The sequence below is a fragment of the Alligator mississippiensis genome, chromosome 2 (assembly GCF_030867095.1).
Source record: "Alligator mississippiensis isolate rAllMis1 chromosome 2, rAllMis1, whole genome shotgun sequence".
In the NCBI taxonomy this organism is placed as follows: domain Eukaryota; kingdom Metazoa; phylum Chordata; order Crocodylia; family Alligatoridae; genus Alligator; species Alligator mississippiensis.
The window spans coordinates 50,442,706-50,470,019 of NC_081825.1; the positions used below are offsets into that span (position 1 = coordinate 50,442,706).

The 27,314-nt window shown below is 44.9% G+C and overlaps 1 protein-coding gene across 4 annotated transcripts in view; it reads left to right on the top strand.

The window, feature by feature from the left end:
- KLHL5 (kelch like family member 5) overlaps positions 1–26,517 on the top strand; it is a 137,731-nt gene extending 111,214 nt beyond the window's left edge. For all 4 annotated transcript variants that reach the window (XM_006273648.4, XM_019480623.2, XM_019480613.2 and 1 more), the window contains 3 exons: positions 12,579–12,791; positions 18,670–18,841; positions 24,943–26,517. In XM_006273648.4, the coding sequence (XP_006273710.1) occupies positions 12,579–12,791; positions 18,670–18,841; positions 24,943–24,999 (442 nt within the window). In that variant the 3' untranslated portion in view covers positions 25,000–26,517. The remainder of the gene's footprint in view (positions 1–12,578; positions 12,792–18,669; positions 18,842–24,942) is intronic.
- The last annotated feature ends 797 nt before the right edge of the window (positions 26,518–27,314 follow it).

The window sequence follows — 27,314 nt, forward strand, 5'->3', positions numbered from 1 at the left end:
GTAAGAAAAGGCAATTTCTTGACACGTAATTTGGTCCAATTTTCTTTATATTTTTAACATAGAAAAATATTTTAAATTAATGTTTTGTTCATGAAAGATATCAGTTGACAGTATTGGGCATGGAAGTTCTTTGCTCATAGAATAGGTGCTGTCTTGATCAATAAAGCTTCCTTACATCATTCTAATGTGCTTCAGTTCTGCTGGGGAGTGGCCACTTCTAAAGGCAAGTTTAGTCTCCCTATTAATGCAGTTCCAGAAACAGTTACTAAAGGAGTCTATTGAAATACTAGTTTGTTCCCAGGGGGAAGGTTTTTTATTAAAGGCAATTAACTTTTTAGTAATAGAATGGATGACATCAACTACCCTTGCTCTCTTGCCTTACCTAAATTGAGTGATTGCAGGTTTTTTTTTCTTTTTTTTTTTTTTTTTAAATCTATAATAAGATTTTTCAGGCCACTTACACAAAAATCTCCCATCTATCTAGTCATAAAGTCAGCTAGTTAAAAAAAATGCCTTCAATCAATCTTGCAATCTTGCTAACACCAGCAGTGTTCAGTGAAAGAACCATAAAAGATGGAAAGCAGGAAAATATTGTCAGAATGAAAGAAGTGAGAAATTAAATAGAAAATTTTCATATGAGAAAGCAGAGAGCAGTATTATAATTTTCCTGTACTGTACAATTCATAAAACTTGATTCAGTATAGTTTTGAACTCTACTCATCTAGTAATTATCACTGTCAGGAGACTATTCTTAATTATTTTTTCTACCTCAATTTCATCCTGTTATTCCTGGTTATAACCTCCTGTGTATGGCATTTAAAACAGTCTCTTCCCTTGATAGTAGGGCTGGAGTGATGCAGCTCCAATTGTCCAGGAAATATACTCGAGGCATGGATGTTTTGGTGATTCCTTTTACTGACCAACGAATGGTATAGCTGGGAGACATGTTATGCTTTTGAGCATAAATTACCTTTCCTCAAATCTGAGGAAAACCCTTGTCTCTTCTCTTGATAGCTTTCAAATTCTTCAAATAGCTGTATTTTTTTTATCGTCATGCTTCTAAATCATGGCTTATGAGGCAAATCCAGGGGAGGTGCAGTAGGGGAGTCACACCGCACTTCCACTATGTAGCTAACATACCAATGGCTCCGTTTCCCCGTAGCTATATCCTCTGTCTAGTCCAGGCAGGAAATGAGGTCAAACCATAGGGATATGAGGGCAGGGCAAAGCATGGTTGGAGCTCCCAGGCATCAGCAAGGACTAGGTGCAGGAAGGGTAGACCACCTGCTGCCACTGCTGTCCCTAGCTGATGCAAGCATAGGGAGAGCCCCAGAACTGCTCCTTCCCTCCTCCAGCTGGAGGCTGTGGAGAGTGGCTGCATGAGGTGAGGCATGAACGACTGGTGCCTTCTGAGATGGGGGGGCACCATTTGTAGGCAGCAGCATCGGCAGCAAGCAGGTGGGGGTACGGTGTGGCAAGCGGAGACTGCCCACAGATGCTGGCAGTGGTGTTGGTGGCAAGGAGGGAGAGGGTGGCGAGCAGCGACTGCCTGCAGAAGCCACCAATCTTGGGGGGGGGGGCACATGCCCCCCCCGGTGCCCCTCCCTTACGAGTCACTTGTGGGGTAAGGGATAGCAGCAGGGGCAGCAATAGATAGGGTCCCCCTTCCTGTTCTTGCTTCCTCCCCATCCCCCGCTGCAGCAGTTGCTGAAGGGGAGACCTACCCAGTACTGCCATTCTCCCTGTCTGACCCTGGCACGCCACACAACTGCAGCCTAAATCCTTTTTCAAGAGGAGGTTAGATAGGCATCTAGCTGGGGTCATCTAGACCCAGCACTCTTTCCTGCCTATGCAGGGGGTTGGACTCGATAATCTATTGAGGTCCCTTCCGACCCTAGAATCTATGAATCTATAAAGCCCCAGGTGGAGTAGGGCAGGAACAACTTTGGGAGTCCATCCGCATTCGAGTCAACGGGGAAGAGTGGCAGCTTAATCCCCCTCTTCCTGTGCCCAGAGGTATGATTAGGAAGGTTTGGACCTGGGAAAACCCTGCTGGTGTAGAAGGGGAGATGCAGCTGAATGCTGGGTGGGTGGGAGGTAGAGGGTAGTCTCATCTACTGCCGGGATTCCCAAAAGACTCTGCTGCTGCTTCCATAGCACAGTCTTTCTGCCCCTGGGCAGCCACCCTCACAGCACTGGCGGCATCTGCTGCAAGTCCCTTTTTAAATCCTTGGATGTGCTTATGCCTGTAGTAAGGATATTTGTGCCAGTGTACTTATACTGATGCAAGATGGGTATACCTATCTGCATTACAGGGCTGCTCTTAACAAAGCTACAGATTAAACCTCTTTTTAAGCCTTCCCCAAAAAAGCAATCCCTCCTGCTGCTTTTTACTTTTGTTAGTCTTCAAACTCTCCAATTTTTCTGTTTCTCTGTTAGGGAGGCGCCTATAACACAGGGGTGGCCAAGATACAGCCCACGGGCCATATCTGGCCGACCACTTATTCATAGATGTTAGGGTCAGAAGGGACCTCAATAGATCATCGAGTCCGACCCCCTGCATAGGCAGGAAAGAGTGCTGGGTCTAGATGACTCCAGTTAGATGCATATCCAACCTCCTCTTGAAGACCCCCAGGGTAGGGGAGAGCACCACCTCCCTTGGGAGCCCGTTCCAGACCTTGGCCACTCTAACCGTGAAGAAGTTCTTCCTAATGTCCAGTCTAAATCTGCTCTCTGCTAGCTTGTGGCCATTGTTTCTTGTAACCCCTGGGGGCGCCTTGGTGAATAAATACTCACCAATTCCCTTCTGCGCCCCCGTGATGAACTTATAGGCAGCCACAAGGTCGCCTCTCAACCTTCTCTTGTGGAGGCTGAAAAGGTCCAGGTTCTCTAGTCTCTCCTCGTAGGGCTTCGTCTGCAAGCCCTTAACCGTATGAGTGGCCCTTCTCTGGATCCTCTCCAGGTTATCCGCATCCCTCTTGAAGTGCGGTGCCCAGAACTGCATGCAGTACTCCAACTGCAGGCTGACCAGTGCCTGATAGAGGGGAAGTATCACCTCTTTGGATCTATTTGTCATGCATCTGCTGATGCACGATAAAGTGCCATTAGCTTTTCTGATGGCTTCATCACACTGCCGACTCATGTTCATCTTGGAGTCCACTAGGACTCCAAGATCCCTTTCCAATTCCGTGCCACCCAGCTGGTCATTTCCTAGGCAGTAGGTGTGCTGGACATTTTTCCTCCCTAGGTGCAGCACTTTGCATTTCTCCTTGTTGAATTGCATTCTGTTGTTTTCTGCCCACTTGTCCAACCTATCCAGGTCTGCTTGCAGCTGTTCCCTGCCCTCCGGCGTGTCCACTTCTCCCCATAGCTTTGTGTCATCCGCAAACTTGGACAGAGTACACTGCACTCCCTCATCCAAGTCGCTGATGAAGACATTAAAGAGTATCGCTTCAAGGACCAAGCCCTGCGAGACCCCACAGCCCACACCCTTCCAGGTCGAAACTGACCCATCCACCACAACTCTCTGGGTGCAACCCTCCAGCCAATTCGCCACCCACCAGACTGTGTAGTCATCCAAGTCACAGCCTCTTAACTTGTTCACCAGTATGGGGTGGGATACCGTATCGAAAGCCTTCCTGAAGTCTAAGTATACAACATCCACCCCTACTCCTGTGTCCAGGCGTTTCATAACCTGGTCATAAAAAGAGACTAGATTAGTCAGGCACAATCTGCCTGCTACAAACCCGTGCTGGTTTCCCCTCAACATAATTTGTCCTGCCGGGCTCTCACATATGTGAGCCTTGATAATTTTTTCAAAGACTTTGCCAAGGATGGAGGTGAGACTGACTGGCCTATAGTTGCCCGGGTCCTCCTTCCTCCCCTTCTTGAAAATGGGGACCACATTGGCCCTTTTCCAGTCCTCCGGGACTTGGCCCATGTGCCACGAGTGTTCAAATATTCCCGCCAGTGGCTGTGCAATGAGTCGGCCAGTGCCTTCAGTACCCTCGGATGGAGCTCATCCGGGCCTGCCAACTTAAAGGCATCTAGTTCTTCCAAGTGACTCTGCACCGTCTCAGGGTCTACGCATGGTAGTATGGCGCCATGCTGCTGCCTCTCTACAATCCCAGTGAGAGCCTTGTCCTGCCCCTCACTTAGGAACACTGAGGCAAAGAACTCGTTGAGGAGTTCAGCCTTGTCCCCCCTGTCCGTCACCAATTGCTTCTGCCCATTTAGCAGGGGTCCTATTCCTCCCTGGGCCTTCCTTTTACTCCCTATATATCTAAAAAACAATTTCTTGTTGTCCTTTACTTGGGATGCCATCCTCAGCTCCGTGGTAGCTTTGGCCCGTCTAACTGCCTCCCTACAAGCACAAGCAGAGGAGGTATACTTCTCTTTGGTGATCTCTCCCTGTTTCCACTTTTTATGTGCCCCCCTTTTGGCCCGTAGGCTGCCCTGGATTTCTCTGGTCAGCCAAGGAAGCCTCCTGGCCCCTTTCCCTCTTTTTCCACGCATCAGGATTGTCTCCCTTTGTGCCCAAAGGATCATTTCCTTAAGGCACAACCACCCTTCTTGGGCTCCCATCACTTCAAAACTCCTACTCTGCAGTGTGTCCTTGACTAATCACCTGAGTTCATTGAAATCAGCTTTCCTAAAGTCTAGCACTTTCACCCTACTAGTTACCTTACCCACTCGACGTCTTATGAAGAAGTCACAAAGTTATGAAGTCATAGAACTTGATCCTATCTGACTGTCTGGTTGCCTCCAGGAGCCTGAGGAGGGAGGGCTGTGCCCCGTGCCACACTGCTCTGCCAGGGCTGGGTTGGCCACACAGCGCACAGACTCCTCCATCCCCTTGGCCCCACCTGGCTTCCTGTTGGCACTGCAGCTGTGGAGTCTTGGCACCATGGCTGCAAGCAACTGGGCCCTCATAGGATGGGGCACGATGCAGAGTGCTGAGTAATTGTCCTGCCCACCTGCCTGACGTGATGAGCCACTGCTACCACAGCATCACTAGGAGGTGAGTCTGTGCCAGCTGTGAGAGGTGGGGCTCAGCCCAGGGCAGCTGCCCTGACTTCCCTAGTGTGGTGTGATGGCAGCAGCTCATCGTGGCGAACAGAACTTGGCACGCTGCATTGTGCTCCATCCCATGCAGGCCCTGAGGCTGGTGGCCATGGTGGCAGAACTGTGCAGCACCAACAGAAAGTCAGGCAAGGAGAGGGGGCAGATGGATGAGGGGTTGAAGGAGTCTGTGTGTTATGCAGCCCAGCCTGACCCCAGATGCAGCAGAGCATAGCAGTACGTGCGCAGACCTCCCTTCTCAGGCTTTCGGCAGCGGGCAGCAGGCCAAATAGGATCAACTGGCTTCTCCGCCTCTTCCCCCCCAGCCCTCAAGAGCTCACCAAAACTCATTATGTGGGCCTCCAGCCTAAATAATTTCCCACCCTACCATAATAATAGAATATACTATTTCAGGTGTGTTTGCTGCATTTCTGTGTGCAGAGATGATTACCTCCCTGCTCCAAATCCTAGGTGAGGTTGAATAAGTCATTGAATAAATCCAAAATTCCAGTCCTGTTTTTTTTCCTTTGCAATATCACACTGAAAATAAGTTTAAACCTAATACCAGTCTTTTCTGTATCCTGTAGAACAGTGGTAACTTTTTGCCCAGTCTGTCTGTGGGCCAGATCCAGCTGGTGTTCCTGATCTAGCACCCAGGCGGGCACAGTGGGCACCATCTGGCTGCGTAGGGAGGGACAGGCTGGCCCCAATGTAGCACCGCAGGGGGCCCTGTGGAGGGAGAAGAGGACATGGCCTGGGCCTGCAGGGAGGAAGGAGTTATGGCCAGTTACCAACCCAGCCCCACAGGGAAGGAAGGGGGCAGGGCCTGGCCAGGCCCCAATCCAGCTCTATGGGGGGAAATGGATGTAGCTCAGCCCCAAAGGGAAGGTAGGGGGCATGGCCAGACCCCAGTCTGGCCCCACAGAGAGGGAATGGGGTGTGGCCCAGCCCCAGTGGGAGGGAAGGGGGTGTGGCTCAACCTGGCCAGGCCTGCCATGTGAGACTTAGGGGTGTGGCAGTGGGGAGGGTGGTCGTTTTAATGGCCACCGCTCCCCTGCCAACAAATTTCTTAACCCATGGGGAGCCCTACAAGCCAAATGAGATGGCTCTGCAAGCCACATTTGGTCCATGGGCTGAAGGTTGAGCACCTCTGCTGTAGAAGATGTACACCAATGATTCACCCATGTACTTGAGTACAAGCTTAACCTCAGGCGTGAGAGTGCGGCAGTTCCTGGTTAGTTCTACTGAACTAGGGACTAAGTACCTATTTTGGGGTATCTGTAACTACTCAGATCTACACCAGTTTAAATTAATTCTAGATAAATAATTGTATTGGATATTATCAAATGATTTACTAATACCCCCAAAGTATTCATAGTTTCATAGTTGGTAGGGTCGGAAGGGACCTGAGCAGATCATCAAGTCCGACCCCCTGCCATGGCAGGAAAAAGTACTGGGGTCACACGACCCCAGCAAGGTGTTCGTCTAACCTCTTAAAGACCCCCAGGCTAGGATCCAGCACCACTTGGCTTGGAAGTTGGTTCCAGATCCTAGCCGCCCTGACAGTGAAGTAGCACCTCCTGATGTCTAGTCTAAATCTACCCTCTGCCAGCTTGTGACCATTATTTCTAGCCACTCCTGGTAGTGCTCAGGGGAACAGGGACTCCCCCAATGCCTGCTGGTCCCCTCTGACTAGTTTTTAACAGGCCACTAGATCCCCCTTCAGCCTTCTCTTGTGGAAGCTGAACAGGTTCAGGTCCCTTAGCCTCTCCTCATACTGCTGCTCCCTGATCATGCGGGTGGCCCTCCTCTGAACCCTCTCAATGCCGTCCACATCCCTCTTGAATTGCAGCACCCAGAACTGGACGCAGTACTCCAACTGCAGCCTGACCAGTGCCGTACACAGGGGGAAGATCACCTCCTTGGACCTGCTCGAGATGTATCTATGGATGCATAACAAGATGTGGCTGGCCTTCCTGACCGCATCCCCACACTGTCAGCCCATGTTCATTTTGTCATCAGTAATGATTCCAAGATCCTTTTCTGCCTCTGCACTGACAAGAAGGGAGTTCCCCAGCCTGTAGGTATGCTGCTGGTTCCTCCTCTCCAGGTGCAGCACCTTGCACTTGTCAGTGTTGAAACCCATCCTGTTCTCATCTGCCCACCCCTGTGACCTGTCTAGGTCCGATTGCAGCCTATTCCTGCCTTCTAGCATGCCCGCATTCCCCCACATCTTAGTGTCATCAGCAAATTTGAATAAGGTGCTTTTTACCCCTTCGTCCAAGTCACTGATGAAGATGTTGAACAGCGCGAGTCTGAGGACCGAGCCCTGGGGGACCCCACTGCCCACATCCCTTCAAGTCGAAAATGACCCATCCACCACCACTCTCTGGGTGTGGCCCTCCAGCCAGTTAGCGACCCATTTGACTGTGTAGTGTTGACGCCACAGTCCCCTAGTTTTTTAATGAGAATGGGGTGAGCGACAGTGTCGAAGGCCTTCCTGAAGTCCAGAAAGACTACGTCCACTGCTACCCCTGTGTCTAAGGATTTTGTGACCTGGTCATAGAAAGCCACCAGGTTGGTCTGACAGGACCTGCCTCTAATGAACCCATGTTGGTTGCCCCTAAGCATAAGCTCCCCTGCTGGCCCCTCGTGGACATGCGCCAGGATAATTCTCTCAAAAAGCTTACCCAGGATCGAGGTAAGGCTAACTGGCCTATAGTTTCCTGGCCCCTCTTTCCTCCCTTTTTTGAAAATGGGAACCACATTGGCCCTTTTCCAGTCCTCTGGCACCACACCAGAGCACCATGAGTGCTCATAAAGCCGTGCCAGGGGTCCCACAATTTAAATAAGTCCAGTCCCTCCAGAAGTTCCCTGACTAGATCCTCACTGACCCTAGGCCTGGGTGCACCTCCCTCGGGGCCTGAGGGGGTCCCTGCTCAGGAAAATGGAGGCAAAGAAATCGTATTATATCAGTTACTTTGTTCATGAGTTTTGTAAGTTTATACTTGTATTGCAAAAAGCAGTCATGTTTACTGCTATTTAGTTTTCATTAGTTGATGTTGTTTATAGTTTTAAATGCTGCTATGCTTCAGCTGCTCAGTGATTTTTGTATAACGACGGGTCATTTGAGGCAATGGCATGTAAGTATACATCTCAAATTGTGCTTCAAGTGTTAAGGGTGACATTGTGGGTTAAACCTAATGGCTTTTTCTAATGCATTACTATCCTTTATTAGAATACTTCCTGGAATGTTATGCTTCAGAATAAAGACATTTGGCATATAGTGTATCTGCAATTCTGTTTGCTGTTTGTAGATGGCTTAAAGACACCATTAGAGTTTCCCATATCTGATCATCTTTATCGATTCAGAGTTTTCCTTCAACGTTGTTAAACATACAGTGCTCGTAAACCTGGATTTTTTTTCCTTCCATTTTTTAAGTGGTGCCTTAATTGTACATTGGGCAAATACATCCTTTTATTATTATTACACTGTGCCAACATCCATGTATACTCACAATAACAAACTGCACCACCTAGTGGATGTTGAGAGATTATCTACAGAGCTAAGATTGAAAACATTTTTCCCAGCAGATTAAACAAAGCTTTTAGGGGCCTATTGTTTGCATTTCCTTGTACGGTGTGTTTAAGAGGAATATCAAAATCCCAAGCAAAATATCATTCTTCAGCATGCTTGCTGTACTTGGGAGAATAGCTACCTTTGGTGGATTTAGGAAAAGATGTCCATTGAAATACTATACACTTTATGGTATGTAGTTTCCTGGAGATCATTCTGGATGTTTTAATTTGTTAGAAGATTGCCCTATTGGGTTTATTTATTAAAAATAAATAAGTAACCATTCCTGCTTTTCACCAATATCAGCTTATACCTGTTTCCTGCCTGACATCTTAACTACTGCTAATCCACCAAGATGTTAAAAGAAATAAACTACAGGAAATGGAGTATGCACCTGCTCACACAATTTCATCCTATTATTCCTAGTTATAACCTCTTGTGTATGGCATTTAAAAACTGGAAGCCCCGTTTTCTTTTCCTTCTCTAGTGCAACTCCATCAGGATTATTCCCATCTTGGAGTAGGATGGAAACTTTTGTGTTCTTTATTTTTATTTTGCCTAATAATAATAATAATAATAGCGAAGTATGTAATACTTTGGGTATATGGCACTGCTAGGGGAAAGTTTATGCAATTGTATGGTCAGTTATGGTGCGGGAGCTGCAGTAAAAATGGAAACAGGAAGCTTCTCCATAGTGAGTAGCATAGCCTTTTAAACTATAGTTTGTTTAAAATGTACCATTTAATCTTCTTTAATTATATCATTAAACGGTCCCATGGCAGAAGGGCAGGGCAGCGCAGGGAGCAGGGGCTGAGGGTGGTATGCAGGATTGCCGCACATTCCATGCTGCTCCCTTCCCCATCTGGATGCAGCCAGTAGCTGGGCTGGTGCTGCACTTCTCCTGCTTGACTGAGGGCTTGCCTCAGTGCCATGGCTCCTAGCAGAGAGCACCCAAACCACAGGTGGAGGCCTCAGGTACAAACCTGCATGGTACATTCATCCTCCACATGCCTGCAGACTAGGAGAGCCACTGTGGGTCTTTACCAAGTAGCAGCTACCAGAGCCTGGGGAGCAGGCAGGCATGAGGGGAGGTGCCACCCGGAGTTTCAGGCACCTGCGGGCTGAAGGCACTGCCTGGGTGTGGCACAGAATGGCTCTCCTGGCAGGTGGGAGCCCCTGTGGGTGCCATGGGAGGGGCTGCCTGGCTCTGTGCAGCCTGCCCCTCTGGCACCCGATGGCAGTCCTGCCGATGCACTCACTCCTATTTAAGCTTCAATGGCTCTGCCATGTAACTTTGCCCGGGTCCATTCCCCCAGGTAACAGCTAGTTATTTCCCTGCCACAGCAACTGTGCAGTGCCGCAGCCTGAATCCATGCTGCCTCCTGGGCAGCCCCTGCCAGAGCCACTCCCCCAACAGTGGGTAGCACCAAGGTGGGAGGTAAACAGTAAATGGTAAATGTCAAACAGTATAAATATAATTACCATTTAACCTTTCACATCCCTAGTTGGTGCATTACCCATATCAAGAAAACCTAAAATGTACTGCTGCTGCAGCAGACTTTGGCTTTGACAGATCTTCTGCTGATTGCAGGAAGAAAATGTAATCTGTTTAGGTTTTTAGAAAACTCCCTTTTTTTTTAAATTACTGTCAGGGTAGCTTAGGTTCTTATGTGTCTGTAGGTTGGCTTCAGTAAAGAACTTAGACATTAGAAAACCTGACTTAAGGTGCCTGGTCCCTAGAGTAAACACAGTTATTTGGGTAAATGTGATATCTTTTATTAGACCAAGTGAATAGTTGGAAAAAAAATTATTTTCAAGTTTTCAGGCACAGATGCCCTTCTTCAGGCATAGGGAGAGTCTTCTGGTGTTTGTCTTCTCTCTAGGATTGCTTACGGCAATATGCAAAATGCAGGTCTGTGAAAATGCAAATGCGTTGCAGTGAAGATCAGAGGGAATAGGAATAAATGGGTGTGAGACGGATAGGTGGGGGGAAACCAAAGAGGGGCATGTCAACAGATGATAAAATGTAGCTAGTAAAATGTAGAGGTTACCTGGGGTTACTGGATGGCAGGCAGGTTATAATGCACCATAAATCCAATGTCTATATTTAGTCCATGATTTTTTGTATCCTGTAGATTTTTTAAGTGAAGTTTGTAGGCTCATCTACAAAAGGTGTTTTGTAAATTCTGTTTGAGGATTAGAACTGAGAGATTGGAGAGAGAGTGATTGTCTTGTGAGAAGTGTGTTCCCACAGTTTGGTGGGGGGTGGTAATTGAGTATTTTTGTCTTTGATAGATGTTCAATGTGCATTCATTCTGGTACACAGTTGTTGTTTGGTTTCTCCTGTGTAGTTTCTGGCAGGGCATTCAGGGTACTGGATGAGATATTACATTTCTGGAGGTGCAGGTGAAAGATCCAGGAATGGCATTAATTCTGTTGTGGGGTGTAGTTGTTGTGGGGGTGGTAGAGATAAGTTGGCAGGGTTTACATTTCTTGTCCCAATGTGGTCTGGATCCATTTTGTGTGCTATGGGACATGGGTGATGAGGTTGGTGAGGTTTGGTACCTGTTTAAAAGCTAGGATGGGTGGTTCTGGGAAGATCTCTTTAAGAATTGGGTTTTCTTCTAGTATGGGTTGCAGTTGTTTGAGGATTTTCCATATAGGTTCCAAGAAAGGATGGTATGTCGTAACTAATGTTGTGTGATTTGTAGGGATTTTCTTTTTGTACTGCAGCAATTCTACACGGTATCTGGGTGGCTCTTTCAAAAGTCTGATCCATCTCTTTGGAGCGGTGTCCCTGCTGAGTACAAGCCCTTTTGACATGTGAGGTGATGTCGTGGGTGTTACCACTGAATTTGCACTGAGGAGATCAGAGGGCTTGGTGGTATATTGTAGCTTTCTTGGTGTGCTTAGGGTGATTGCTGATTCTGTGTAAATATGTATGTTGGCTCATGGGTTTCTTGTATATGGTGGTTTATATTCCACTATTCTGGGTATTGACCATAGTGTCTAAAAAGGAAATGTTAGTGCAGCAGTGTTCTAGAAAGAGTCTGATGGAGGGGTGATAATTATTACATTTGTAATGGAAATCAATCCGAGATTCCAGGTTTTCAGTCCAAATGATGAAGATGTCACCTATATATCTTAACGTGGGTTTGACAGTCCAGTTCTTGAGGAATTCCTCCAGGTGGCCCATAAAAAGGTTGGCATATTGTGGGATCATTTTAATGCCCATAGCTGTACCCATGGTCTGGAGGAAATGTTGGTTATTGAAAGTGAAGTTGTTGTGTGTGAGGATGAAGTGTATAAGGTCAACAATATCTTTAGGTCTGTACTCTGAGTTGTAATCTTGCTCCTGTAGATATGTAAGGCAGGCTTAGATGCCATCCTGGTGTTGGATGTTGGTACATAAGCTGGTAATATCCATGGTAGCTAGGATATTGCTAGGAAGGCAATCTGTTTTTAAATTTTCATAGAAAGTCTGTTGTGTCTTGGACAAAACTCGCTCTTTAGGTGACAAGAGGATTTAAGGTGGATTTGATTAAACTTGATATTACCTCAGTTCAGGTTCCATGGTTGGATATAGGTCTACCTGGGGTCCCTTGAGTCCCTGGGCCGCGTCCAGATGAGCACAGCTATGTGGTATGTGGCACTGCAGACACATCTGCAGCATAATATACTGCACATTCTCCATACTGCAAGGGATCAGCACTGGGGAGATTTTTGACCCCCGGATATATTACAAAAATTCTATTTGACAACACTTAGTACCTTCCCCAGGACATTATCTATCTTGCTCTTATATGTTGCTTTGTTCTTCCCTCATATTCTTTCTACTTAAATCTTATTCTCATTGATTCCGATGTATAATATGCATTTATAAATAAATGGAAAAACGACAATAATATTTACTTAATAGTTTCATTTGTTTTTTTTCTAGGCTTTATGCAGTTGGTGGTAGAGATGGAAGTTCTTGTCTGAAATCTGTGGAATGCTTTGATCCTCATACTAACAAGTGGACTCTCTGTGCTCAAATGTCAAAGAGAAGAGGAGGCGTAGGCGTAACTACCTGGAATGGGTTCCTGTATGCTATAGGTGGACATGATGCTCCAGCCTCAAACTTGACATCCAGGCTGTCGGATTGTGTAGAAAGGTAATAGCCAGAAAAGATAGTACTAGCAAAAATGGTTTACACAGATAAACTGCAGTAAGTAAACTTATTACAATGACTGTTTATTTTTATCACCAGCAAAACTAATTTAGAAGCATACCATGTAATACAATATTATTTATATATTATTTCTGCCAGAAGGCAAGGCACGGTGCTACCTTACAGACTAACTGGTTCAGAAAGGCATAAACTTTTGTAGGTACTTCATTGCCCTGACTTCAGACTAATACGGCTGACTACTTCTCTATGATATTTTCATGATACAGCACAGTGTGAAACAAAAAAGCCTTCATAATGCACTTTTATCCAGAAACTATTCTTTCCTTTAAGAACCTCATTGAAAAATTGTGAACGAAGTATTAAGAAACTTTAAATTAAGACCTTTACAAACACTACAATTTTTCACCCAAGCTGTTCTTTTAACAAGGGATAGAACTTCCTCAATGCATAATATAACTTTAAATGAGTTGTTAATCAATTTATGCCCATTATCTTTTTTTTTCTGGGTGCCTTTAAAGCATACATAATGTAAAATAAATCACATTTGTCCGCCTTTTGTGAGTTCTACAGCTATCCCAAATTGAAGGGTTTGGTTTTGTTTGGTTTTGGGGGGGTTGAGCGGGAGGAGGGAGAGGAGGGAACAAGTTTGACATGACTATATTGCTTACAAATGGCAGAACCACTTTGAGGTACAGCATATTTTCTTTACAGTGATTTTCAGGCTTCTAGATTTCTGAAATATTTTATTATTGGCCATGTAAGCCAGCTGAACTCTTCCCTGATATTTCTTTTAATTAGGGAGACATTTTCAAAAGCATCTAATGAAGAAAAGCCCCACTGAGAATCAATGGGATATGTGCTCCCAAGTAAGAATTTTCTTAAGAATTTCTGAAAATCTTCCCACAAACTATGTTAAGGATATGTGGAAAAGGAATGCTGGAGCCAGTTTTTTTCCTCGCGCGCACATTCTCTAAAACTAATCTTCCCACAAGGGGCAACCATCTCCCTTTCTTGCCAAATCACCTTCAAGTTTGAGGATCTGTTTAGAGAACTATGTCAAACTTAAGCCCCAGACCTGCACCTTTCAGACTTTCAGGGCACTAATGCTATGCACGTCACACTATATTGCATGATCTACACCAGATAAAATAAGGAATGTTATAGTACCAGGTTCTAAAGAAGAGCTTGCAGAGTTGATGCTCCATTCTCCTGCCCCTTCTGCCCCTCCCCTCTTTTTCCCCCACCCCCACCCACACAAATTAGATCAGGGGTGGGCAAAATGCGGCCCACAGGCCAGATGCGGCCCACCAGGCCAGTCTGTCCAGCCCCGGGGGGGCCTAAAAAATTTAGAAAATTAATATTGATCTGCCCCTGGCTGCCTGTCATGCAGCCCTTGATGGCTTGCCAAAACTCAGTAAGCGGCCCTCCACCCAAAACAATTACCCGCCCCTGAATTAGATTTTTAAAGAAGGTAGCGAGAGAAAGGACAGGGGAAAGATGCACTTGTTTTCTGCCCAAATATTTTCTACAACTAATTATGAATGACATGAGTTTTATAATAGAATTAGTTTAATAATCTATTTTCACTTAAATCACACTTTTCCTAATGTGATTTTTTTGTTAAATCAACGTTTAATTTATAGGTCTTCTTTTTGTTGTTTTTAATATTGCTTGTCTCCTAAATCAGTGAAGTAGAGATAGAAAATAACCTTCAAAGGCAGCATGATATAAACAAACATGTGCAAATATAATTTAATAAAAAATTAGCAGCATCGTAACATTTACTGTGAAGTTAATGAATACATATTTGCTCCTGTATGCTGTGATACTGCGGTAGATTTTCCAGAGCATTCCAGTAGCATATAAATGAATTATATATAATAAAATTCAAAATGAAGAATGAACCCCATGTCTATTTTATATTTTATCATCTTTCATTCCCTGCTGCATTTCAGGCAGCATTTCAGTTCTATGATCCTGCATGAGTAAAATGTATATTTCCAAAGTGCTTCCAGCAGATAGGTATGTACCACTAGAGAAAAACTATGGCAGAGAGATACCCAAAACTTCTTACATTTGTGCCATATGGAAAGAGAGCTCATTTTTCTGTTGTAGTTTTGGATAACAACTTAACTAGGGAAATAATTTATTTTCAGTCTTGCATCTTCAGACCTTCTTACTGATTTGTTTCCCTCAAGAAGTTCGTTTCTGTTATCTTTGTGTCTCTAGTTACCAAAATGACTCGTCTGAATATGGAATGTCTACAGCGTACAAGTCAAATAAGTTTCTAAAATAGGGGTGTCTGGACTGTCCATTTGAATTCCTTATAACTAGTTAAAGACCTCTATTGATATTTTCTAGAATCAAGCTTTAAATGAGGTGTTTTCAATACCTCTCTGTCACCATGTTGAGGTAGGATCATCACCGTGCTGTGAGAAAAAAGTGCTGTAAATTGCCACAAAAGTTTTGCCATTTCACCAGTTTGTTTTTTCATAACTTTATAGTTACCAGGAAGCACAGAGCAGTTACCTTATTTGTCCCCTGGATCTCCATAGCAACACAGTTCATATTCATTCTGTTGCCCTGTGGGGTCAGGCCAACTCTCAGGATCTCAATATTGCACTGTTAGACAGGAGGGTATGACACAATTGCACATATATAAACACACAAATCAATTAGGTGCATACACACACGCACTACCAGCTCAGGCACATACACATCCAAACCAGCCTAGGCACATACATACCTATCGCCAATTCAAGCACATACACTATATACCGCAAAAGTTAGACACAGATCACTCGTTCGTATATCATGCACACAATGACATATACATACACACACACACACACACACACACACACCAGTTCACACACATACAACCCACCTCCAGCTACATACAGGTAAGTTCCTAACTTGGATGGTAGTGTGTATGTGTGTACTTGGGGTACTTGGGATACTTGGGGGAAGGTTCAGGTGAGAGAGAGAGAGAGTTAAAGTGTAGGGAGTGAAAGTTGCCAGAACTGGGATTAGAACTGGTGGACTACAGAGAAGCTGGCTGAGGAACTGAGGCTTGGGTTTACTTAAGGTAGACTGGGGCTGGAAACTGAGGCAGACAGCTGAGATATTGGGGTGAGGGGGCAGATAAGTGGTGGCAAGGAGGAGACAGCCAGGAAAGAAACTGAGGCAGAAACCTGGTTGCTCATGGGAAAAGGAAAAGGCAGTGGGGATAAGACAATGGCAAAGAAACAGGGGGTTTGGAGGCAGAGAGGCGCTCAGGACAGGTGTTGGAGCTGGCAGTGAGCCAGAAGCAGGAGAGGGAGAAATGAGACAGAAGTTAGAGGAGCGAGGAGCAGAGATTGGAGCAGGGCCAAACCGTAGTAAAGCAAAACCCAACTTAGGGGTCCAAATAACAGTTTTATTAAACAGACAACACACTACACAGCCCCATGAAGTTATTGGTGTACACATGCACACACACAATGGCAGCAGGACAAAGAGATCAGTGGAAGGGCTGGAGTCCAGGTAGGGAAGAGAAGCAGAGTCCAAGTCCTTGGTTGAAGACGGAGTGGGGAGTGATAGCTACCTATCCAGGCTGGAAAGGGGTCCTTGTCCAGGAGGTGTTGTCCAGAGGGGGGTTGCCAGCAGGGCCTCTGGGTGGATAGGTGGTGTGGCATGGTGCTGGTCAGATGGAGAGGTTGTCCCACTGGGTCTGTCTTCACTGCCTCTTTTTATAGGGGCAGACCTTGCGTGACCCTAGTGACAGGAGGCATGCCCAGGCAAGGGTCAGCCCCTGGTGTACTGAGTATGTGTGCTCCATGCAGGGATGTGCAGTTTCAGGTGTCTGTAATGGTGGGGTACAATAGTAGAGTTGCTGGCTCTGCAGGGTCTTTTGTCTTTCAAATGCTGGGTTCTTGTCTCTGTTCCTGGGTGAGGTCTGTGGTTCCTGGATGAATCAATGTGAGGTGATGGCCTGGTCATTACAGGCCATTCAGTAGAGGCCTGCTACCATTTTATTTAAATCATTCCCAATCACTCTCATTCATCCAGGAACCAGTTTACATGGGAGGGGTAAATGAATCATACAGTTGCAACACGGGGTATGCCCAGGCAGAGGACACAAGATGGAGGCTTGGCATACAAAATGGAAACTTGACATGATTTACGCTAACTTACATATATAGGCCTAAAACAGTAATCGCACAATATAAAAGCAGTACAAACATAATTATCACTTATAAAACAGTGGGTATCGATATCAAAATAGCAGGGAACTTATCTGCAAAGAGGGGAGAGAAAAATAAAACTTACTACCTAAAATAAAATGTTAAAGCTTATCCTACATCTTAGCTTACTTATACTTATCTATAGGGAACAGAGAGGGAGAGATAAAGTCAGAAATGGTTGGGGAAGGGGAGGGAATGCATTTTAAAATAAATTAAAAAAGAAAAACTGGGGGTTTTGCTACAATTCTGTACTTTGACCTTTAATAATTGTCTGGTAAATTAAGGAAGTACAACTCTACCACAATCTAGGCACAGAAATTGACTCTGACACAGAGCTTGTTCGGTCATAAAACAACAAGAAGTAGAAAACTTATACTTTCTATTGTTTAGAAAGCAACAGAAATAAGAACATAAGCATAGTCTGGAGATTTTTTGGGGCCATGGTCTTACAAGGTGATCTACAAGAGATTGTATGTGTGGGACAGCTTTCAGGATTGTGGCTCTGATGCAGTGATTACCAACCAAGATGTCAGGGCAACCTGGGGTTCTCTGAGATCCTGTGAAGGGTGCCACAGAGATGTGAGGAAACAGGTAGATAAGGACAAGCTTAGGCTTTTCCTGCCTGACTGCTCCCTTTTCCCCACTGCTAGTACTCTCTGCAAGGAGGTGTAAGCCCTATAATCAATTAGATTTTGAGATGGGATGCCTCTCAATTCACAAAAGTTATAGAGGGGTGCCTTGAATCTGAAAAGGTTGAGAACCACTGCTGTAGTGAATAGGTAAACTAGTAAAACACCCCTGAATGTTTACTATGCACATGAAATAATAAACCTAACTCCTGAAAAAGAACTTTATTGTCTCTGTTTGTGGTATGTTGATTGTTTTGCTGCATTTGCATTTCATATTTGCTGCACAATAGAAAACTTATAACATCATAATCCAAATAATTCATTAAAAAAATTATTTAAACATATTGTTAAATGAAGTTATGTATCATTTACGGTGTTGATAGTCTTGTCTCGTATAGAAAGAGAACAAGGTAAGGCCCACTTTGATCACGTTACATTTTTGTTCCCACTTCCAGAATTAATACGTGTCTTTTCCTGCCCATTAAATAAATGCATTTAACTCTGCATCAATCTATGGAAATATGAAAGTTTAAATTATTTCAGTCAACTATGGGTTCCAAGAAGTATGGGCAGAGGCATAACAATGTCGCTGGACACCCAGAGCAGCTGCCACACACAGTGGCAGAAGGGACTTCCAGTTACTACCGTGCTGCTGGTGTGATCATGCAACTACAGTGGTAGTCATTTCTTTCCACATGCCTCTCCCCCCACTTGAGGCTTGGGGGGGCTGTCCCAGTCACCCAGTTACAGCACTGAGTATGGGCTCTGTACACCATATATGGTCATGCAGATACTGTAAAGCTCCTGAATATACCTGGTATTCTTTATATCAGTGAGATGATTAACCAAATGCTGTTTTTCAGGAAAGTACTTTAAGTCGGTCACTCAAAGATAGATTGCTTCCTTAACTATTCTATCATTTAGTTCCTTGAGAACATCATTTTTAATACTTTCCTCATGATTTTTTTGGCAACACTATTAAAACTTTACAAAAATTTCTTTCAGGTATGATCCAAAAACTGACATGTGGACTGCTGTGGCTTCTATGAGCATTAGCAGAGATGCAGTGGGAGTGTGTCTTCTTGGTGACAAATTGTATGCTGTGGGAGGATATGATGGGCAAACCTATCTTAATACAGTGGAGTCCTATGATCCCCAGACCAATGAGTGGACACAGGTACAGTTGCTAATATAATTTTGTTATATTATTCATTTTAATTATAACCGTAATAGATCCTCTTGGTACAGAAAAAATACAAGATCCATTCCCCAAGAAGCACTGTCATGCATCAATTACAAGACAGTTGGGTGGATAGAGAAGAAAGAGGAAAGCCAGTGATAAAGATTGATCTTAAGCACTTGTCCTTATGAATGCTGCTGGTCTGTGCACCAAATGCTTGTGAGTCCAGAATCTTTTAGGCAACAGTATCTGTTGGGCCAGTAAACCCTTGCAAGGATATAAAAAAAGACAAAACATCCCTAAACCACCATTCAGTCCCTTTTTAGTGCCTGTGGTAGGAAGTCAGAATCTCAGTATCTTCTTGGTTACCGTGTAGCTTATGTATTTATTTACATACTACCAGTTAGTGTAGCTTCCTAGGTTTTAATGAACTTTATTGAAGCCCATTGGCTTTTTAGAAAAGAAAAGCACAAGTAATACACAAAAGAATATTTAGTTTAGTCTAGCTTGAGTCTTAAGGCCTTAAAATGTTCCATGCATGTGCAATTACTGTGCTTCTTAAGGATGCACATTCTGTGCGCTTACTTTGTTTAGGGGTGCTCATATCCCCTGAGAGAGATGCTTTCTGTAATTCTTTTTTCTAAGTGCACACAAGAGAGCTTGAGATGCCCATTTCAATTTTAATGGAAAAGTCCATGCAGAGCATGTCTGACAGTGAGCTGTACCCTTCAGCTGCAGTCTCTTTCTGCTTCAAAGCTGGTTCAGACTACAGGAGATGGGAAGTAAGAAATCATTTGGCTATGAAACCACATAGTGTTAGCAAACAATCAGAGCTGTCTTGTCAACTATCCTTGGTTTAGTTGGTGACGCTTGCTGTCTAAGGCAAGAAAGATTAAAAAAAACAAAAAAAAAGAAAGGAAGAATCTCCCTTTGAAGATCAACACTGGTTCGTGCTCCCCAGTGCCAGCTAAGAAGAAAGCAGAGAGTCAATATAGGCAGACAAGGTTCCTTGAGTGAATTTGATATCTTTTATTAGACCAACCCAAATGGTTGGAGAATAGTTATTAAGCAAGCTTTTGGGTTCAAAAACCCTTCGTCAGGCTAAGGACCCTGCAGCAGTTGCTGCGTGCTCTTCCTGGATGGAATGAAAAGTAAACAAGCCAGGGGCTGGGCTGGGCTGGGCTGGGCTGGGCTGGGCTGGGGAGTCAGTTGCCAGGCAGATTGTAATGTATCAAAAATCCAATATCAATATAGATGTTCATATAAACAGACTATGTTGAAATAGCATTGTGGCAGTTAGTCTTTAAAGGCTAGAGAAATCAATTAGGGCTGTGTGAAACACCATCGTTTTGTTTCAACATCCATTTCGCCATTTCGAAGGGACAGTGTTTCATTTTGTCGAAACTGTTTCGCTGTTTCAACAAGTTTCGACATTTCGCCTATAGGCCATAATGGGAAATCATGAAAATGCCTAAAACTTTGTCATTTTGTGTCTGTTTTGGATGAAATTTGCTAGGATGGTAGCTCCTTCTGAGGGCATGAAGCCTGCCAGGTTTCAAGGAGATAGGTGCAGAGGTTTCTGGGAAACTGAACCACAAACGTTTCAAACAAAAAGTCCTGACACTTGCCAGCAGCGGGAGCCTCCTGTCATCCGATGCACAGATCTGGGTCTCCATGGAGGAGTCTGGCACAGCCTGGTGGCCCTCCTGGGGGTGTGAGCCCCTGGATCTGTGCCCCAGATGAGAAGACTCAAGCTGCTTCTCCTGCCTGGGACCGGTGCTTGGATGCGGGCTGTGCCTAGCACTGGACAAGATTGCCCCTGCTGCAGCCTGAGCCTCCTCTCATCTGGCACAGATCCAAGGGCTCACACCCCCAGGAGTAGTCCAGCATAGCCCAGCAGCCCTCCTGGAGTTGCAAGCCCCTGGATCTGCACCCCGGATGAGAGGAGGCACAGGCTGCTTCTCCCACCAGGGACCAGTGCCCCCCGCTTGCCTCCCCGCTTGGCTACAGCCCCCTGTTCAGCCTACACCTGGTTCCAGCCCGCCATACATGTTCCCCACTTGGCTCCAGCCCCCGCCCCGCATGCCCCGCGCCCAGCTCAGGCCCCCCCCCCCCCCCCCCAGCTTACCAGCAACAGCAGCCATGCTCTTGGCCTTGTGGCACAGCCCCCTTCCACAGCAGGGGGCAGCGTGGCTTGGCCTCAGCCACCAGGTATCCGTGCAGCCTCTGCCACAGCATGCTGCTGTGGCCCAGCTTGGCACAGCGTTGGGCTGTGTGCTTTCAGGCAGCTCCCGGCTGTCATAGAGGACCCAGGCCGGTGTGGCCAGTGATGTGGTCCAGCGCTGGTCCCAGGGGGCAGGAGCAGCCTCCTGTCATCTGGCACGCAGGTCGGAGCCCACACCCCCGGGAGGAGTCCGGCACAGCCCCTTAGCCTAACAGGGGTGCAGATGGGCCCCCTGATCTGCACATCGGATGATGGGAAGCTGTCGCTGCTAGCTGGAACTGGTGCTGAAGCCAAGTAAGCCCAGCGTCAAAACTCAAAACATTTTGAAACTTTCAAAATGTTCTGTTTCAAAGTTGTTTTGAAGGCTTTTGTTTCATTTCGATTTCAGTGTTTCACGCTCAAAATGCATCAAAACAGCTTCAAAACCAAACACCCAGCAAAATTTCACACAGCCCTAGAAATCATAATTCTTAGCATTACTACTGCGTCCTGTGCCTTCAGTGTCAAGATCCAATTTTCCTAGTTATGGCATCCTTAGTGCTACTTACCTAGATTTCATCAGCACAGATCCCTGTTTCTGAGATCATAATTGTTCACTACACCTGGTTTTCATCACTTGTTGACTTTATGGTTACTCTGAAACCAAGGCCACTGTTATAGGATATTTCTCTATTTTCTACTATGTTTAGTGTATCATTAATACTAGGGTCTAAGAAACCAAAAATAAATTTCTCTGGAGTCGCAGTGCTTTCATCTCATTTCAGACTTGAAGCTCTCCATCTTTCCACACCTCAGGGGTCTGGCAATTCATTGGAGAAATTTTATTCATTAGCCTCCTCATCTTTTCATGACAGTAAAAATATTATTTTGGGACGTTCTCCCCTTTGCCCGAATGACCTGATCGTGTCTTTAAAAGGAGTCTCTCTTACTGTAGACATGTTCCAAGGAGATGTTGCTTTTCTGGGATCCCAAAATTGTGGCCCAGTATGTTGGTACCTTATCAGGCACAAGCCTGGGTCTGTTGGTTGCAATGACACTCAGAGCCTTTCTCATCTTCTCCTTATCTGGCTGAATTGAAAGCCATTGTAAAATTGCTCTGTTCTAAGGTTGTGGCTAGGGAATCTCAAACTTTCTCTAAAACTATCCTACAAACATGACCAGGAACCTCAGAATGACCAAGATGACTTTATGGAAGAATGAGGACCAACCTGTCTTCTTACACAGATCATCTTTCCCATCCTTATCATAACTCCATCAAACATTTTGATTACTTCAAAACCTTTCAAGGCCTTAAAAGATTAGAAGACATGCTGGAAATCTTTCTGATGTAATGCAGAAAGGTATTTTCCATTCTATAGAAATCACCTGAGGGCTCTTAAGTATTACTTAGATCAGGGGTCAGCCACAGCTCTCTATCTCAGCCTCATATAGAAGGACCAAGTTCCCTCTAATGCATTTTGGGTACTTTTTGGCATATCCAGCACCTGATAGTTGTAATAACAACACACAAATCTATGGGTCTAGACAGGGTTACGTCTACACCAGAAAAAGATAAAGTTGGAATAAAATGAGGTTAGGTGCATCCCAGCAGCAACTAACCCAGGGGTGGGCAAAATATGGCCCGTGGGTTGGATCCAGCCTACCAGGTCATTCTATCTGGCCTGCGGAGACCCTAAAAATTTTTAAAAATTTATTTTTATCTGCCCCTGGCTGCCTGTCAAAGATGACAGGCAGTCAGCGGCAGTAGGACCCAGGGGGAGCTTGTGGCAGGACCCAGTGGATAAGCAGCAAGGCCACCACCCTGCCCCACCCCTATCCTCCAACTGGAAGCCTCTGTAGCTTCTGATCACTTGACCTTGAAACTGCTGTGAACTGCCCAGCAGCTGGGGGCCCTATGGTGCTTGTGGGGCCGGGCTGGAGCCAGAAAGGGGAGGAAGCAGCAGCTGGGGGGGCAGAGGGAAGCGGCAGAAGCAGGGGGGCTGCGGCCATGGTGTCGGGAAACAGTGGGAGCTGTGGCCATAGCAGTGGGGAGTGGCAGGAGACACAAGAAGTGGCCGGCAAGTGTGCAAGAGGGAAAGCAGGGAAATGGTGGCAGTGGGTAGGCGCAGAGCCTGTGCAGGTGCCCTGGGACCAGCAGGGACCCAGGCTGGGGTGGCAGGAGCGTGGAGCCTGGGTGCAGGGTCTGCCTGGCTGCATCACATAAAGCTCACATGTAGTCCACAAGTGCCACACACAGTGGAGCTGGCAGCCCGGCCCCATCTCTCTCTTTCTCTCCCATCCCACCCATCATACCCGCATCCCACCACACACCCCCCACTCTGCAACCACACCCCACCACATACACCCCCTTACCGCCCACACACAACATACAGTATGACTGATTTTTGAGCTATTATGCAGTCACCTCTAGATACACTTTGTAAACATATATCAGTGCAAAAATATTTTTAAATAAAATTAAAATAAGTTATAGTAGTTGTTTTATGTTTTTGTATATGACTTGGGTTTTTTTCCTGTTTCAAGATTGCAGCACCCTTCCTCCCAAATGGACTACGTCCAGGGCAAGGAGAGGGACTTCCGGTGGCAAAGGTCAGGGGTTGGGGGAAGGACTTCTAGTCCCAGTATGGGGGCAGGGGCTACCTATGCAGCCCTTGACAGCTCCCCAAAACTTAGTAAGCGGCCCTCCGCCCGAAATAATTACTCACCCCTGAACTAACCAGTAAGCAAGCTATGCTCATGTTGTAAATTTTAGTATTTACTTGGGATTGAGTTTGAACTGTATCACTGGAAATGGGAGGATAGGGTGGTTCTTGTTTCCTCTGTAGCCTTGCTTTCCCTAGCACAGTGTGGATACCTGCTACAGTATAATGTGGGTGCTCAGAAGTTTCTGTTTGGTTGACCTAACTTCTGGGTCAACCAGGCAACTTCTTTTGGGGAGGGAGATAGCTTTTGCAGTTTGAAAATGGCACTATATACAGCATGGATGCCTCCCAACTACAGTTCTTATTTCTTACTACATGTCAGCCAGCAACAAATTGTAGTGTTGTACCTGGCTTCCCATCACTGAATACACAACTCACTGTAGATCTTCACCCATGTGAATGAGTATTTTCATTGCATCATGTGACAAAGCCAGCATAACACTTAATAGACCTTTGCAGCCCAGCAGACTACCAAAAGACAAGTCCTGGCAATGAGTAAGGTCTCCCTCCATCCTGCTTTCCAGTACACTTGGCTGTTTCTGAGCTCCAGTTTTAGGAGGAGGAATGAGTTCAGAGCAGTGTGCTGGTGAGTGGGAGGTGGGAAGAAGTAGAAGAAAATGTTGTGAGACATCTGTCTCAGGCATCTTGGTGGTTTTTTTTCAAATGAACTTCAGAAAAAAGCACAAAAATGTTTATTTGAAAAAACTGACTGGATGCCCCAGGAGAGGTGTTTAAAACAGGATTATCCTAGCAAAAACAGGAAATGTGGTTACCCTACTTAGAGATCGATTGTGTAATGATTTCCCTCCTGAAACTCATTAATCCTACTTTACCTTTTGTAGCTATGGCTTATTAAGTCTTACACGGGGATCCTTGATCACTGGAAGATGCTGTTCAACTGTCACTTGAACAACAGGACAATGCCTGTTAAAAGCATCTTTGAGTGGCTGAAGGCCTGGTGACATCCTCAGTGCCTAGGTGGAGGTGGCTGAGTAATGTTTTGTAAACTTGGCTATTGACCTACTTTGGCAGTCTCAGCTGAATTTCTGTTGGTACAGCCACGTTTTATTTTCCTGTCTCTGGACTTGCCATTTGCTTAAAACTGTCAATATGCTGAAAACAAGTTAGTTATTACTGATAAACATACTGAATTATTTGTGTTTTTCTTATAGGTTGCACCGCTGTGCCTAGGAAGAGCTGGAGCATGTGTTGTAACTGTAAAACTCTAATTATTTTCAATAGGAAGATACTGTTCTCCATAGACTCAGTACTAGTGAATTAAAAATTATCACTACACATGTGGTACAGTGTACCTACTACCTTCTACAGAGCCAGCTGTTTGGTCTTAAGCTACCCCATATATAAGCATTGTTCTAATGGACCAATATTAAGCACTTTAAAAAAAAATAATTACTATTTCCCTGTGTGTGCAAGAACTTTATTTGAAAGGTTATCAGCTGCAGTCAGCTGGCTGCCAGCAGGTACTTTATTAGAAAATACTAAGAAACTGAGTCTATTCTAAAATAATTGAGTGTTACAGATTAAGGATCTGAACCTGTACACATGCAGAGCAGCATCTTCTATTCACAAAGTAGTCTCTTGATTTTAATGGGCCTACTCCAGATGAAAGAGTTTGCAGGATTAGGCACTAGATACTTAATTTGCCTGTAATGAAGGTGTCTAAAATGCTATTTTTACAATGCAGACATACAAACCAATGCAAACCAGTTTTAAATGGCAGGCATAGCATTTGCCTTGGAAATGAAGGTATACATTTAGTGACTATATTGCACTTTTTCACCATAACTAAGGGTCAGCAACCTTTTTTATTTAACCAAAGCCTTATTTTAAATATTGTTTTATTATGCTAAAATCTGCTATTTAAATATTTTCTGCAGGAGCTTTGCAGTATTCAGTGCACTCTCTGAATTTTTAAAGATTTTATGTAACATGCAGTGTCATAAATTTCTCTCCACTTAATTCCATTTAATCTTATTTACTTGATTACAATTCCTTGTTGTGGATTTTTCTTTACAAATATGTTAACTAAAGAGTTCTGAATTGTGACTAAAAGGGACCCTGTAGACGTTTAATAAGAGCACTTTGGGAACTCCTGAGCATTCCATTGTATTAAGATTAAAGAAGACATGTTTTTCTTTAAATGTTTTGAAATGGGAATTTGCACTAATTTGAAACATACAGTTTTATAAAGTGTATGGAAACACTTGTGGTGGTGGTGTTGTGGGGGTTTTTTTCTCCCTGTAAAGTTACTTCAACAAATAATGGGCCTCAGTCCTGCAAGGCACTAAGTGCCCTCAGTAGAGGATGTTCAGCATCTTGTATGACACTGGCAGTGCCTCACAAGATCAGACCCAATTAGTTATATTACTTAACATCTATATTTTTAACTTTCTTTGAAATACTTTATAATTTGCCTTTTGGGATTGAGTGTTACATTTTATTAGAATTGCTTGGGTGTTCCAAATGTTCTCTGAAAGTCTTTTTTGTATTTGCTTTTCTGTGCCTTGTTTCTTATGTTTTCAGATAGTATATTGTGTTTCTTTGTAATGGAAAATATGAAGATGTGACTCACTGAATGTCTTTGAAAGTAAGTTTAATGTGTCTGATACCCAAAGTCTTTGTAAATTTATAATTTTTAAATACAAATGTGAATGTTAATGCTTTCAATGAAGTATTTATTGTTTTAAAAGAAATTATGGAACAGTAAAACTTTGTGATGAAATCTATATTGTGTGATTCATGATTTATCTTTCAGTGACTACTGGGAATCATTGTTTAGTATAAATTGAATACTGAGGTTTTTTTCATTCCACTTTTTGACCCGGTCCATTATTTTTGCGCACTCTGCAGTCAAGCCAAAGGTACTTCCAAGCTGGACTGGTGTGTTTCAGGCATATTGTAGCCAAGAGCACAAAAGGGAATGATGTGGTTAGTATCGTATCTGGCTCCTTCTGCCTCCCCAGCCAAATGACTACAGTTTGTTTCAGCTGAGGGCTGCCTTTGACACTGTAGGAGTGGGTCAGCTGTACGTCCTCTCTCTTCCCCAGGACTCGCCTGCCATGATTAAGAAGATGGTAAAAAGATTTAGATGTTAATCCCTGAGGGGAGAGGGTGAGAAACACCAGACCACCAAGTGCAAGTTTCACCAAGTGCCTATCTTTATTGAAGTGGATACAATGCAGCTGACTGTGCTAATTGCCTCATTAATGCGGAAGTGGCTGTATCACCACTTTGTTGACTGCAGCCCCCGCTGCTCTGCTCCCGGTCACGGCTGCCTCTCTGCTGCTTCCACTGTGAGCTGGCTGTCCCTGGGGATCCTCCTCTGGGGTCTGATTCCCCAGCCTTCCCAGGGTCTTACCAGCTACCCATCAGCTCCTGTGCCCCAAGTGAGATTCCCTGTACCTCCCTTCTCCATCATGGCTGTCTCTCTGCTGCTTCGTTTAAGAGCCAGTTGTTTCCTGGAGCTCAGTCTCTGAGGGCTGCGTTGTTACCAGATTTGCCCGTCACTTTGGGGTGTGCTCAT